The sequence below is a fragment of the Syngnathus acus genome, chromosome 23, assembly GCF_901709675.1.
Source record: "Syngnathus acus chromosome 23, fSynAcu1.2, whole genome shotgun sequence".
NCBI lineage: Eukaryota > Metazoa > Chordata > Actinopteri > Syngnathiformes > Syngnathidae > Syngnathus > Syngnathus acus.
Window position 1 is genome coordinate 3366832 of NC_051107.1, and position 13431 is coordinate 3380262.

At 44.7% G+C, this 13431-nt stretch overlaps 3 protein-coding genes and 1 long non-coding RNA gene across 6 annotated transcripts in view; 2 read left to right on the plus strand and 2 right to left on the minus strand.

Annotated features, from left to right (window-relative positions):
• csrp2 (cysteine and glycine-rich protein 2) lies at nt 1–3987 on the plus strand. 2 transcript variants are annotated; one of them, XM_037243715.1, is made up of 6 exons: nt 1–116; nt 1131–1247; nt 1480–1648; nt 1874–2003; nt 2517–2610; nt 3182–3987. In XM_037243715.1, exons 2-6 carry the CDS (start codon nt 1136–1138, stop codon nt 3256–3258), a joined length of 582 nt encoding a protein of 193 aa, XP_037099610.1. In that variant the 5' UTR covers nt 1–116; nt 1131–1135; the 3' UTR covers nt 3259–3987. The 2 variants fall into 2 exon arrangements, with proteins under 2 accessions (XP_037099610.1, XP_037099609.1); XM_037243714.1 differs by having other exon boundaries at nt 38–183; nt 3182–3629.
• Nucleotides 3348–10643, minus strand: zdhhc17 (zinc finger DHHC-type palmitoyltransferase 17). Its single transcript, XM_037243711.1, has 18 exons — nt 10556–10643; nt 10017–10163; nt 8693–8796; nt 8490–8612; nt 8344–8421; nt 8039–8183; nt 7796–7860; nt 7568–7730; nt 7373–7498; nt 7136–7278; nt 6939–7039; nt 6532–6656; nt 6147–6209; nt 5980–6073; nt 5717–5800; nt 5274–5431; nt 5103–5197; nt 3348–4824 (listed from the first exon to the last, which is right to left on the minus strand). Exons 1-18 carry the CDS (start codon nt 10583–10585, stop codon nt 4686–4688), a joined length of 1983 nt encoding a protein of 660 aa, XP_037099606.1. The 5' UTR covers nt 10586–10643; the 3' UTR covers nt 3348–4685.
• Nucleotides 10589–13431, plus strand: part of hcfc2 (host cell factor C2) — a 3751-nt gene continuing 908 nt past the window's right edge. Inside the window, exons 1-12 of one of the 2 annotated variants that reach the window (XM_037243694.1) lie at nt 10589–10781; nt 11143–11291; nt 11351–11511; nt 11574–11776; nt 11841–11925; nt 11994–12097; nt 12156–12380; nt 12440–12628; nt 12720–12781; nt 12845–12911; nt 12990–13144; nt 13201–13386. In XM_037243694.1, the coding sequence (XP_037099589.1) occupies nt 10622–10781; nt 11143–11291; nt 11351–11511; nt 11574–11776; nt 11841–11925; nt 11994–12097; nt 12156–12380; nt 12440–12628; nt 12720–12781; nt 12845–12911; nt 12990–13144; nt 13201–13386 (1746 nt within the window). In that variant the 5' untranslated portion in view covers nt 10589–10621. The remainder of the gene's footprint in view (nt 10782–11142; nt 11292–11350; nt 11512–11573; nt 11777–11840; nt 11926–11993; nt 12098–12155; nt 12381–12439; nt 12629–12719; nt 12782–12844; nt 12912–12989; nt 13145–13200; nt 13387–13431) is intronic. The other variant, XM_037243695.1, reaches the window with a different exon arrangement.
• The window catches only part of LOC119117441, a 6815-nt gene continuing 6421 nt past the window's right edge, over nt 13038–13431 (minus strand). Inside the window, exon 10 of the long non-coding RNA XR_005096522.1 lies at nt 13038–13366. This is a non-coding gene — a long non-coding RNA (uncharacterized LOC119117441). The remainder of the gene's footprint in view (nt 13367–13431) is intronic.

The window sequence follows — 13431 nt, forward strand, 5'->3', positions numbered from 1 at the left end:
AACGAGCGCTGTGCGACGTCATCGAGATATTACGGCGAAGCACAGTCGACGCTACGTCGACCTTTGGAATTTCGTCATCTTAACATCTGCCTGCTTATTGTAAAGTCTACCAAAAGGTATTTTACTATATGTATGTTGCACGCACTTTCGATGTCAACATGTTTGCTTCTTGAATGTTCACAGGTATGTGGGTTGTTATTTTTTTTATGAACGTTTTCTCTAGTTAGTTATAATGTAACGAAATTAGTGGTTAAAGCAACAAACTAGTTCCCTTAATTTGCAGTACTTTTTGACCATAAACATGCATAAAAATCTTATTGCTAAAAGGTAATGCAAAACGCAATAGACAGGCTAAGAAACTGAGTATCAATGTTGTGATTTTATACATCTAAATTCTTTTGGATGGGCAAATAACATTTGAGATACGACCACCACTGCGGCATGAATCTGAAACTCAATTAACCCAAATAGTTTTACTCCATTTAATGCCTCTAACAATCTCCATTGATTAACTTTACAAAGTTGTTTCAGTGTAAACTTTTGACTCTTTCTGTTGTCTATTATGCCGTTGAGTCAGCCTGACATTGTGTTGATCCAGATGTGAGGAAGATAACAGCCAGATAATCGCATAGTAAGTCATGTCATCACATCGAGGTCTTCAAATGGACACATTTCCAAGCGGGCCAGGGTCTGTAATTACAGCCAGACGCAAGTGGCGAGGCATCAAGGGAGCGATTGTGATGTAATGTTTCTCGAGGGTCTGCGGTCGACTTCGCCGCGACACCCCAGAGGCATTCCTCAGGGTATTAACTCGAATGTATCCTGTCCTTTAGCCCCAGGTTATGAGGATTGGATTTTTTTTTTCCACCCAGAAAGAAACGCCACGCTCTCATTCGTATGGGAAATAACTCGGAAACACAAACAGTATGGGATTTTCCATTAAAGTCAATGGAATGATGCAGCTAAAACTTGCAATTCAAGCTTTTTTTTTTTTTTTTGGACCATTTATGGCGGAGGAAAAGTAGAAGGCTAACCACACAAGTGACAATTCAAAATATTAGAATACTAGAGTTATTCTGCTCCAATCTGTCAGTGTAGATGACAATTGTACTTTTTGTCATCTGTCACAGTCACAATGCCAAACTGGGGCGGAGGCAACAAGTGCACGGCGTGCCACGGCACGGTGTACCACGCTGAGGAGGTGCCATGCGACGGCCAGAGCTTCCACAAGAGCTGCTTTTTCTGCAGTGAGTATGAGCTAAGCGGGCCACGGACAAAAGGGACACCGGACCGGGCGCCTTTGTGACCCGGTGACATCACGCGTGGACTTGTGCCGACAAGATGTCACCTCAGAACGTCTCACAAAGACGACTTGGTGCAAATGATGACTGATAGGAACATTGTGTCCTTGACTTCATTCTTTTTTTTTTTTTCCTCGGTGGAATAATCGATTATAAAAACATATGTGCGTGTTCTCAGTGGTGTGCAGGAAAGGCTTAGACAGCACCACAGTGGCCATCCACGACCAGGAACTCTACTGCAGCTCATGCTACGGCAAGAAGTACGGTCCAAAAGGCTACGGCTACGGCCAGGGGGCCGGCACGCTTAATATGGACCGAGGGGAGCGACTGGGAATCAAACCCGAGCAGTAAGTATCCCAATTTCTTGCAGCTTCCTAAATGTTTTATTTCACTAATACAGCAAAAATATGGAAAATGAGCAAAACAAACTGTATTATTCCGAAAGCTTTTTGCTTATGTAACCAACTACAATGAAGTTCATTCAGAAGGGCTCGCCGTCACCCTCCAGTGAGCGCAGCTCCAGGGCCTCCGTGACATTCATTGTCTATTGTCTGCCCGGCTTCTCTCGATAGGTCGTCGTGTCACAAGCCCACCACCAGCCCCAACACGTCCAAATTCGCCCAGAAGTTTGCCGGATCGGAAAAATGCGCTCGCTGTGGTGACTCGGTGTACGCCGCGGAGAAGATTATGGGTGCGGGTAAGGTGAGTGTACCTAAACGTTACCAAGTAACACCATTCTGTTTGAATAAATGTCACATCCAAAAATGCAAGACAGTGTAAATATGTGCATGAGTAAAACAGCAAACTCACCAAGCTTTTCTTGAGCTGTGAAGATTCCAAATGAGGAAGATATATCCACTTGAAAGCATAAAACTTTGAAAGATTCCATCCATTTTTCGCATAAACATCCTCCAGGAATGATAAATGTACATATGCGCTGTAAAAAAAAAAAAAAAAAAACACATTTACATGGTTACAAACAACAAGAGCTCCTTGTTACTTCATCCCTGTTTGCAATCATTTCAGGTGTGAGGTGTATTGTGCACTTCCTGGATGGGAACCAATCAGATTTCAGCATTGATAATACAAACAAAAATGACTGTTTAAAACTATAGAATAGCAAATTGCACTTTTGTTTTTAATTTAAATTATTTTTAATATTTTTTTTTAAATGTTTTTTTTTTCTGGTTGCCAAATTCATCTTTGTGCCCACAGACATGGCACAAGAATTGCTTCCGCTGTGCCAAGTGCGGCAAGAGCTTGGAGTCCACCACCCAAACGGAAAACGAAGGGGAGATCTACTGCAAAGGTGACATCATCAAACTAACTAAAATGCTAAATTATAGCAGACATGGCTAATTTATTTCTTGGTTATCGACAACAAGAAAGGCGTCACGAGTCACATCGACTATTATTATACAATTCAATCTTTTGAAGTTCTTGACGGATATTTTGGCTTTTGAGAAAAATAAGACAACAAACATGACACATTGGAGAAAACAAAACAAGGTCACTGGACCTTGAAATTGAATTTGTGTAGAATGGATAGACATAAATCAAATGATGCAATCACATGCAGCATTTTGTTTTTCTCATTATCTCCATGTCAACCCAACAAACAGTCGGACCTTTCACTTAGTAAGCTACAGCGAAATATTTTGGAGTGTCAATGTGTTCCTCACACACTCGCAAGCAGTTTGAACTTCTCACTGACACCAAAGTGAGATAAAAAAAACTGGCCAAAAAGGACACAGTAAATTTCCATCAACTTTTCCCTGAGAATTATTTCTTAAAATTAAAGTTTGAAAGCAAGAGCTGCTTGTCAGAAGTTAAGTTAGATCATGCTTACCTGATTAATGTCTCATTATTGGTCTCCACAGCTTGCTATGCGAAGAACTTTGGCCCGAAAGGATTCGGCTACGGCCAAGGAGCCGGCGCCCTGGTCCACGCCGAGTGACATCGTCGCCATTCCTCGCCGTTTTTTTTTTTTTTTTTTGCTTTGAATCTGTCTCAAATAAAACAATACACCCCCCCAAACACAAAAAGTTCACATTTGCCTGTCTTTTATTATTAAAGCCATTAAAACTCAACCATGCCCGTATGTTTTACATCTGAAGCGGAGTTAAAGTGATGTGGGCCGAAAGAGAGGCACTGGAAATGATATCGTCTGATTTTTCTGCGTGTATATTTATATATACTGTACATCCCCAGAACACAAATGACTTTTTTGTCGGAAGAACTCGTGAAACCGGGTTTGCTTTTTGTGTATTGATGGGCGAAAAAACACCAGGCCCGTCTTGCATGATCACATTTCTGCTTTTAGAAAAAGAAAAAAAAATTGTCTATTGTCTTTGCTTTACAATTTGTACATCCAGTGGTATAACAAATGACATTTAAAAATAATACCAAAAAAAAAATGGATGAGTACAATCCACAAGTATGGAATATAATACACAGTGGAGGGGTTCACGAGACACTGGATTTGAGGGCTAATAAAACAAATGGAACAGAATGCACTTGCCGATACATAACATCGAGTATATACAGTGGCTTGGGGGCGGGGCATCATACATGCAAGTGTGCGACACCAGTGTTGGACATCACTAAAAGCTACAGTCACTTCTTCATGTCCTTGTCATTTCGGCCCGCTCAAATTGAATTTTAAAAAAAACTACAGAAAGAAAAATGGAGTTCCAGATTGTTTATGTACACATTCTTTACAATCTCCGCTTCACATAGGGGAAAGATAAACAATAATGGGAGGGTGGGGAGAAAAAAAATTTGTTCAGTAAAAAAAATAAAAATAAATCAGTGCAAGTTTGTAGGCAGACGAAACAAACAACAAAAAAAGATTTTACAGCTTTTTGATACAAACACATGGAATGAAACTTCCTATAACTCAGAATAAATACTATCCAACAGCTACAGGTATATTCTTAATAATAAAAAAAAAAGAATCCTCAACTGAAGAAAAAAAAAAAGAAATCTGAAATGACAGGAGCATCTCGTTGATAAATACGTTTTAAATAAATACCTGCAACTTTTTTTTCTTTTATGTTCCGATATTTGCCGGTCCGGAAACGCTGATAAAAAGACATTCCCTTATCTGTAAATAAAAGAACATAAATAGAGTGAAGAGGGGATACTGCAACCGCATCTCTACTCGTACCAGAGGTGCTTTTGATTTTGTGACGTTTCGTTGTCCATCTCCCTCTAATAGTGGTGACAAGATGGAAGGGGGGGGGGGGGGTTTGCCCTTAAACAGCATGCTAATCCCGTCGTCCGGTGTTTTTGCGATGTGATCCAAAGGAGTGTCGATTTCTCCCGGAAAACGAGGACTCCCGCCTCCCCTTTCTGTTTTCGCACTTTTCTTTTTTTTTTTTTTTACACCAGCTGGTAGCCAGAACCTGACGTCTGGTCGTAGTCTATTGTGTACTGCGTGGTCCAGTCCACCGCCACGGGCCGGATCAGGCCGCAGCAGCGGACCTCGAAGAAGTCGATGAGGTTTCGGACGCAACCGTGACTGCAAAACAGAGAGCGATGAACACAAAAGTATGAATTTAATTGCGAATGAAAAACACTAAATGCAATTTTTTGCCTGCGGACATGACGTGGTTTGCTTCAAAAGTGGATGAACGTGTACTCGGGGCAACCGCAGTCAAGTCACATGGTCAACTCAATCGTCGTCTCTCGCGCTTGTCTTGCGCAGGTTATAATTTAACCACTTCTAAAATTACAAGGAGTGACAAACCACAGCAGCTGTGTGAGACCAAATGTATGGTGGAAAGATCAAATCCTTACTTGAAGGGGCTTTCGATGGACGTGGCTGTGACTTTAAAGTGCTTGTACCTCCGAGCGTTCATCCTCTCATTGGTGGTGATTCCTAGAGCGGCAATCTGGTGGAGAGAAATCGCAACGTCAGCGAGTTGTATTTCGGCTAGATGATGCAAAATATAGCGAGGCGTCCAAGACCTGGTAGAGCTGACACATGATGAGCACGGCCACCCACATAAAGTGGAAGATGCTGTTGAGGAACATCCAGAACATCCACGGCGAGCAGGCGGCGATTTGGGTCAGGTAGAGCCAGAAGCCGTCTTTGGCGTAAGAGGTGGCGCAGTGGATCCTCCAGTCTGCAACGGACAGCGTTAGGACGGGAAGAGTACGACATGCTATGCTAGCTAATGCTATTAATTGTCCTCATGTCAGGGTGGTTTGTTTATGTTGAATCATTTCACAACAATACCGGCCATTTTGTGGTTTCTTTCGGCAATTACAAACCATTTCAGGGGAAACCACTATAGTGCGGTGTTCCGCAGGGTTCAATTTTAGGGCCCCTGCTCTTTTAAATTTGAAATGAATCGTCACTTTTTCTCATGAGTGTAGCTTTGTCTCAACAAGCAGGTGGAAGCACTCACAAGCGATGCAGCCGTAAATCATCCAGCAAATCATGCACAGCAGGAAGAACAGGTAACCCATGAAGTAGCGGTGGTTCCCGCTTCCTGTGGACAGAAAAAACAAACGTGACTTCCTGCTTTTGTTTGGAGAAGAAACAACTTAAGGTGAGACAACAATGGCGACTGTGGCTGTGTTTCTTCATCGCCAGTGGTCATCTTCCTTTCCTACTTCTACAAATTCCAGCCTGTTTTGTCGCTCTAAAAGCTTACGATCCACGACGTACCTACGCAGTTGCCCACCCAGGGGCAGTGGTGGTCGAACTTGGCGATGCAGCGGTTGCACACGGCGCAGTGTTTGGATCTGATAGGCTTCCGTATCTGCACAGGGAGAAAGTGATAGTCAAATTCGTCCTGAAATATGAAAGAAAAAAAAAAAGTGATCCGGGCTTACTAAGCATGTGCTGCAGAAGATGCTGAGATCCAAGCTGCCCGTCTCTGCCAGCTCCACAATAGTCTAGAGGAGCGAGTAAAGCAGATCGGAACGATTAGTAAACAACACAAAGATCAACTCGAGTGATTCGGACTCGACAAGGAATCAAAATCCTAGAAAAAGATTAAAAATCTGGACATGTTTGGGTAGAAGAGGTTCCTCCACAGGGAAGGGAAAAGCTTTGAAGCTCTCAACAATGTAGGATATTTTTAGCACGTTCATCAATCACAGGATGGGGGGGATCGGGGCCCCTTTCGGTGTTCTTTATAGTCCGATAATGAGGAAGAAGACTCCGTGTTGCATTTTTTTTCCCCCCCCAACCCTAATTGGAATGCGACGATATTACCTTTTTCTTCTGCTCCTCGGAGGCTTTGATGATCCCTGGGTCTGATTTCCACGATTTGCCAAAGTTGTAGAAGAGAGCCAGCGTGTTAATGAGGAAGGGCACGTGGACAGTGGCGAAGGGGAGATGTGTCGGGGCGAGGTTAAGAAACACAGCAAAGACATCCGTACTCGCTCTCCCTATTAGTGCAGCGATGATGCATATGATTCAATGTCCTCCTCTGCTTCAATTAGCAGCATCCAAACACAAAGGCGATTCTTCTCTGCACAGGAAAAAAAAAATTCCATGAGCAGCCAGATTCTCTCTTTCTGCTGGATTTCAACTCCGCTCCAACTTTCCAGCCATAAATCTAGCAACCCAGAAAAGTAGCTAACGCCACACGACTCCGTAACGTAAAACCAAAAGGATATCATTCCAGAACCAGTAGAACCAGGTTGTATACATCCAAAACTTGGTGGCCAGGTAGATTCCCAGAGGGAGAGCGCTGTGCATGGAGTGGTCAAAGAAAACCCTGAAAAAGAAAAAAAAATTATGTATAGTGAGGCCTTTTAACACATTCACTGCCATTGACGGAATCTTTCGACATGAATTATGATGCATGACTTACTTGGAGAGGAACTGCACGGCCACCCAGACGCCCACGTACATGAGGCCCTTGATAATCCAAGAGTCGATGTCCAGGTTGGCGATGAAGCCCACGAGCCAGATGACCAGGAAAGGCGTTCCCAGCATCACCTTCTGTCTCACCTCCTGCAGACAGACGACAAATGTTTCCTAATCTACTTAAAGCATGGAAGAACAGAACTAACCATGACCATCACTGTCCCGCAAAACATCCGCCCACCTTGTCCATCTTGAGTCTCTTCAAGTAGGACGGGCTGTCGTAGCCTTTAGCTTGCCGCGCTTCCTGCAGGTGGTTGATCATCCACACGTTCTTCCTTTGCTTAGCGAGATCAAGCGGCGTTTCCCCCTTCAAAACAAAACACAGGATACAACGTGAGAGCAACAAAGCCAATTTGCACAGACTCCATTTTAGTACCTTGATGTTCTGCGCGTCAACGTTAGCGTTAGCGTCTAGCAGCAGGCTAATGACGGTGGTGTTGCCGGCCAGCACGGCCCAGTGCAGCGCCGTGTTCTTGTGGTACTTGTCGCCCAGGTTCACGGACACGTTGAAGGTGAGCAGCAGCCGGGTCGGGTCGACGCTGTAGCCGGAAAGTCGGCAACATTTAGCCTCATCGTTATCAGCGTGGCGTGTGCGTTTACGCACCTGTGCGTCCTGTACGCTGCCCACATGAGGGGGGTCATGCCATTCTGGTCCATCATGTCTACATCCTGTCATGCACGAAACACAAGAGACAGAAATATGTTGAGTAAGCAAACTGGATGAGGGCACGGGAATGGAAAAGGATTGCAATGGCTCCCTCAGGTGGACAAGAGTGGTACAACACGCATTCAAAATCCCATTCCATATGTCTTGGAAATAAAAATTAAAGTATTTAGCACATCTGACCTGCCCCTTGGCGATAAGGTAGGCAACAATGGAAGTATGGCCAAACTGGGCGGCCAAGTGGACGCAACTGCAACCCTCGCCGTCCACCAAGGACGGGTCGGCGCCGTATTTCATCAGCTGCACCACCATGGATAGGTGGCCTTGCCTGACAGAAAAGAAGAAAGAGACACACGATAAGGAGCAAAATATTTTTTCCCCTTGCTGCAGTCAAAGAAAAAGACTATGGGGGGTTTTAAAGGTCAATGCAAGGTGGAGGACAGGCTATTAATAATGCAGAAGCAAAGACACCAGAAAACAGAAGGTACCTGGTGGCCCAGTGCAGTGGTGTGGAGTTGAGGTCTCCACCAAGCTGGTCCACTATGGCCCCCTTTGATATATAGTACCTGCCATAACGTATTGTTAGCTCCTATGTCGTTACAGGAAACAACAGCAGAAGAGGAGGGAGACTCACTTGACCAAGTCTACCCTGTTGTTAATGGCAGCCCAGTGGAGGAGCGTCACATTTTCTTTGTCCGGCTGCCGGACGTCAAATCCGGCCTCCACCAGCTCCCTGCATCGCTCGAAGATGCCGTATCTGCGAAGGAGAGAAAATGAGGTCGGTTTGAATGGCCAAATTCATTCTGAATGGGAGCCAAAGGTTTTATTCGTGCTCACTGCGTGGCTTTAACGATGTCCCATGTGCTGTAGTCGTCCACGTGGTTCTTGCGGCTGACGTTCTCGCTGTAGCCGTGGTTGAAGTGACTCTGAGGCTTGATTTCCTAAAGAGAAACCAAGGTCAGGTTTTTAGTGGTGCGTTCCAGACAAGAAGGGACATTTAAGATTTAAGAATGTGTTTTTTTTTGTGATCAACCTCGAGGGCAACGCAACAGAAAAAGAGGACAACGCCGGCTAATCACATCCTGCAGTGGAAGATCTAAAGTGTCACATGTGCCACGCAGCATCTGCGCTCACATTCAATTAGCTTCCACGGTAACACGGAATAACCGGCAATTAGCCTCGATGGCTCTCTATGCAGCTATTTAGCCATAAACAACAAATATAATGTGCCATCTTGTAAATGTTAGTTAACAGGTGGCATCATATAGATTTTTTTGTGCATTTATCAGTATTGTTATGATGTGACGTGTGCTCCACGATCTTGGCGTGACCTCAGTCTTTTTTTATTTTCTGCTTAAAAAACAGTGTTGATGGATTGATGAACCAATGCTAAGTCATGGCAACCATTTCAATAGACTCATTGACTACCATTACTAATTGGTGGGCTAACATGTTTGGCATTAACTGCAGCTACGTAATAATCTCACAACACACCAATTAGGAACCGAGCCGATTAAATACACAATGACTAAGCCTTTTATTTCTTGAAAATATGTTTTAGAAATTAAAATGAGCAGCATCTAGCATAATGAGACATTGATGAACACTCATTGCCATGGGAATGATGTGTTTAAGTGCAAGTAGGTTATTCGACACCTTCTAAACAATCAATCATTTTAATAATTCAATGTTAGCAACACTTTTTGTGATATATGGTGGCCTTAAAGATATTTACTACACATTTATACCAGCTAGCCTTGTCAATGTAGCTCCCAAGCTACATGACGCTCGACTGAGAATGGTCATTTTTTTGGAACGCCTTACGACACATAAACGCACCGCCTGGAATGCACGATATCGGCCGTGCAATTACCAAATCGAGGATAACAAACACTTTTGAAAATATTGCGGACATCTACTGGATGTGTGTGCACTAGCAATGCAGCAGAAGGTGTGTATGTGATGGTGGTGGGGGGGTGTACCGTTAGCGCATTTAGCATCGTTAGCATCCTGACATCCCCCCCACTAGTGTAATGCAGGGGGCATTGGCTCTTGCGGGGGGGAGGAACAACGACATGCAAACATCCACACTGATCCCCAAAATTTGGCGAAAAGTCAGTTTATGTATACGCGCTTGAACGACAACTTGTGCAAAATGTACCTCTGGATGGAGAATAGGGACGCAGCCAGCTTCTTTCTCATACTCCTCCATGACATCGGCCATCTTGGTGGTGATGCCCGCAGTGCATTGTGGGAAAGGGGGAGGCTGTGAAGAGGGGCACACCAGGGGGTTGCGAGGAGGGCGGAACTGTCAAAAATAAAATTCTTTCATTTGTGTCATTGAAAGTCACTATTTAACAACTTATGTAATGACCATATACTGTATAAATACCTCATTGATGTTGTCAATATTGGAGCAAAACCATGCTATTATATGTTATATTATGTTATTATAATATTGCTATCAGAAATAATAAATAAATAAAATCGCAAAGTGACCGGAAGACTTTCTTGGTGAACCGGAAGCTAAAACGAGAACGCTAAATTAAATTACACACAAACAAAAATAAAATTAACAAAAATAAAATATTTATTAGAGTCGATTTTTTCCACCATTGCTGTCTTTTATTCAAAAGTCTATTATATTCTAAACATCTTTTGCTATTTCTGTTTTAATTTGAAGTTCTTAGGGCACACTACCGGTTGGTTGCCTCCGCTGCTTTGAAACATCAACAGCGCCAAAGTTGAGCCTCTCCAAAGAGGAAAATGTCAACAGAAGAACCACGATGGCGAAAAGTCCATTCATTCACTGGTGTAATTCCTCGCTCCAGACACGGACACCGGGCAGTAGCCATCCGGGAGCTGATCGTAGTTTTTGGGGGTGGAAACGAAGGCATAGCTGAGGACCTCCATGTTTACAACACTGGTATGCTAACATTAGCTTAGCGGACAATGTTTTTAGCTTTAGCCTTTGCGACAAGTGTGACAAACTTCAAACTATTGACTTTAGATTTTTTTTTTTTAGTTCAAGCCCCGTCTGCGTTACTTAGACTTAATATTTAGTTGATATTCGTGGATTATTAGTTTATGATCAGATCGAGACGAACGAAGTATAAATATTTTTTTTAACTGTATTCTAAGTGGCTTTTATCTTGACTCTTTGGAGTATTTGTTTTTATAAGTATTTTTTACATGTTAGACACGTCATATGAAACAGGGCAAATGTAACAGCTTTCACAAATGCATCAATAGTATTTGTTGTTACGCAATACTTACATTTCTTCTAGTCTCCAAGCAATGGTTTCTGCCTGCGGTGAGAGGAGACATCCCCCCTGGCTGTGCTGCCCACGGCTTAGTCTGCGAGGGCACCCGCATCCTCGTCTTTGGCGGCATGGTGGAGTATGGCAAATACTCCAATAATCTCTATGAACTTCAGGTAATGCTTGTCTATTTCGCAGTCATCGTATTGAATCTTATGCATATTTAATGGCCCAGGCTGGTCGGTGGCTTTGGAAGAAGCTGAAGCCCCGAGCGCCCAGGAATGGCCTGCCTCCGTGCCCACGTATCGGGCACAGTTTCACTCTTGTGGGTAGCAAGTGCTACGTGTTTGGGGGGCTGGCCAATGTCAGCGAGGACCCCAACGACAACATCCCACGGTATGTTGAAGGACGGCCAATGCCAAATATCTGACAAAGTGAGCCGGGCTTCGCTATTGCAGATACTTGGACGACCTTTACGAGTTGGAGCTGCAGTCTGTATCCGGGGCGAGATGCTGGAGCATCCTGGAGACAAAAGGAGGCGGTCCTTCAGCACGGGAGTCGCACACGGCAGTCGCCTACTCCGGCCTCGGCTCTCCGAAGCTCTTCATCTACGGGGGGATGCAAGGCTGTAGATTAGATGACCTCTGGCAGCTTGACCTCAGTAGGACACTGACATGCTACTTACATGTATGTAGTACGCAGGTGATACCTTGTCTCTTCCTCAGACACAATGGCGTGGTCATTACTTGAAACGAGGGGTTCGGCGCCACTACCCAGGAGCCTTCACTCTGCCAATGTGATTGGAAACAGGTAAGAGCTTCAGCTCCAATTAATGGCTTATTTTGCGAAGAGACATATTTGAATGTTCTTACCTGTAGAATGTTCGTATTTGGCGGATGGATTCCAGTTCCCGAGTCGGAGAAGCACAACGCAGCAGGAATTAAATGGATTTGCTCCAACTCCCTGAGTGTGCTTCATTTTGGTCAGTATTTTTGCTCAGTAAGCTGCTCTCGGAGCAGATGCTAAAGCTTCTCTCGCAGACACTATGAGCTGGCAGAACCTGGGCCCCGTGTACGACGACATCGACTCTCAACTGCAGAGCCGCAACGTTCAGAGCGACGATGACAACACCGGCCGGCCCAAAGCTAGAGCCGGCCACTGTGCCGCCGTCGTCGGGTCCAGGCTCTACATTTGGAGCGGCAGGGATGGGTACCATAAGAACTTCTACCAAGTTTGCTGCAAGGACCTTTGGTACCTGGAGACAGGTGAGAAGCAGATCATTTCAAGTCATACCTTTGATGGCATCGAATTTTTGGTATTTCAGATCGACCGGCCCCGGCCGATGCCGCGATGCTCATCAAATCCACCATCAGCATGCTTCACGTGGCGTGGCGCCCCCTATCTGGAGCAGACTACTACATCCTTCAGATTCAGCCCACGTGCCCCGCGGGGGACCATCCTCAAGTCAAACAGGTTGCCTCGGCTTCAACAGAAGGAGACGGCAAAGATAAAGGCAGCGGCATGTCAATGAAAATTATCTCCTCGTGAGGTATTTAGCTTTTAAGTAGCATTTTAGAAATTTCCCTTTGTGGATTGTGCCTTAGATTTCCAGTCCTCCCACGGTGCAAGTGAATGCAACACTAAAGAAGGGAACACGTCGGCACAGGTGTGAGATGCTCCTCTAGCACAAAAAAAAAAAACATCGGTTAATATCTTTGCCATTTTCTAGGATGGTTCCAAGCGGCACGACAATCAGACAAAATCATCCCAAGATGATTCGTCAGGATCTCAGCAGGGTAAATTTCACGCTCCTAAAAGTACGGAACCCAAATGCACGACAGATTCACTATTGTCTCTTTGCCCCTCCGATATAGCTGAGAAGACAAGAGATCAGAATGCAGAGGGAGCCACGTGGTTTGATGTTGGTGTGTTCAGAACTCTCTTCTCTGAGGTCCGCCATTATTATCTGCCAGCTGACAACAACCAAGCGACTGCGACCTTCAGCGGCCGGCCTGCCGTCACTAAAGAGGTAAAAAAAAGGAAAAATAAACAAAGCAGGCTGCTGATGGTTGTTGGTCTGCTCAGAGGACGCTGCCGTCTCCTCACGACTATCAGGACAGAGAGAAGCAAGAGCTGGAGCCGGGTCAGAGTTACCGCTTCAGAGTGGCGGGCCTCAATTGCTTCAGCCAAGGAGACTTCAGCCCCGTCAGCGAGTTCAAGACGTGCCAACCCGGTTTCCCTGGAGCGCCGTCTGCAGTCAGGATAACAAAGGCAATGCATTTCCAAAAAAAATGTCCCACCAAAGTGACAATTAAA

Bases quoted from the DNA above. Each gene is read 5' to 3' on its own strand.
- csrp2 (XM_037243714.1), top strand. The intron at 1,248-1,479 runs GTGAGTATGAGC...GCGTGTTCTCAG, and splicing joins CAAGAGCTGCTTTTTCTGCA to TGGTGTGCAGGAAAGGCTTA. The intron at 2,611-3,181 runs GTGACATCATCA...TGGTCTCCACAG, and splicing joins AGGGGAGATCTACTGCAAAG to CTTGCTATGCGAAGAACTTT.
- zdhhc17 (XM_037243711.1), bottom strand. From the start codon at position 10,585: ATGTTTCAAAGCAGCGGAGGCAACCAACCG. The intron at 8,797-10,016 runs GTACATTTTGCA...GTTTCTCTTTAG, and splicing joins TCCCTATTCTCCATCCAGAG to GAAATCAAGCCTCAGAGTCA. The intron at 8,184-8,343 runs GTACCTTCTGTT...CTTTTCTGTCAG, and splicing joins CCACTGCACTGGGCCACCAG to GCAAGGCCACCTATCCATGG.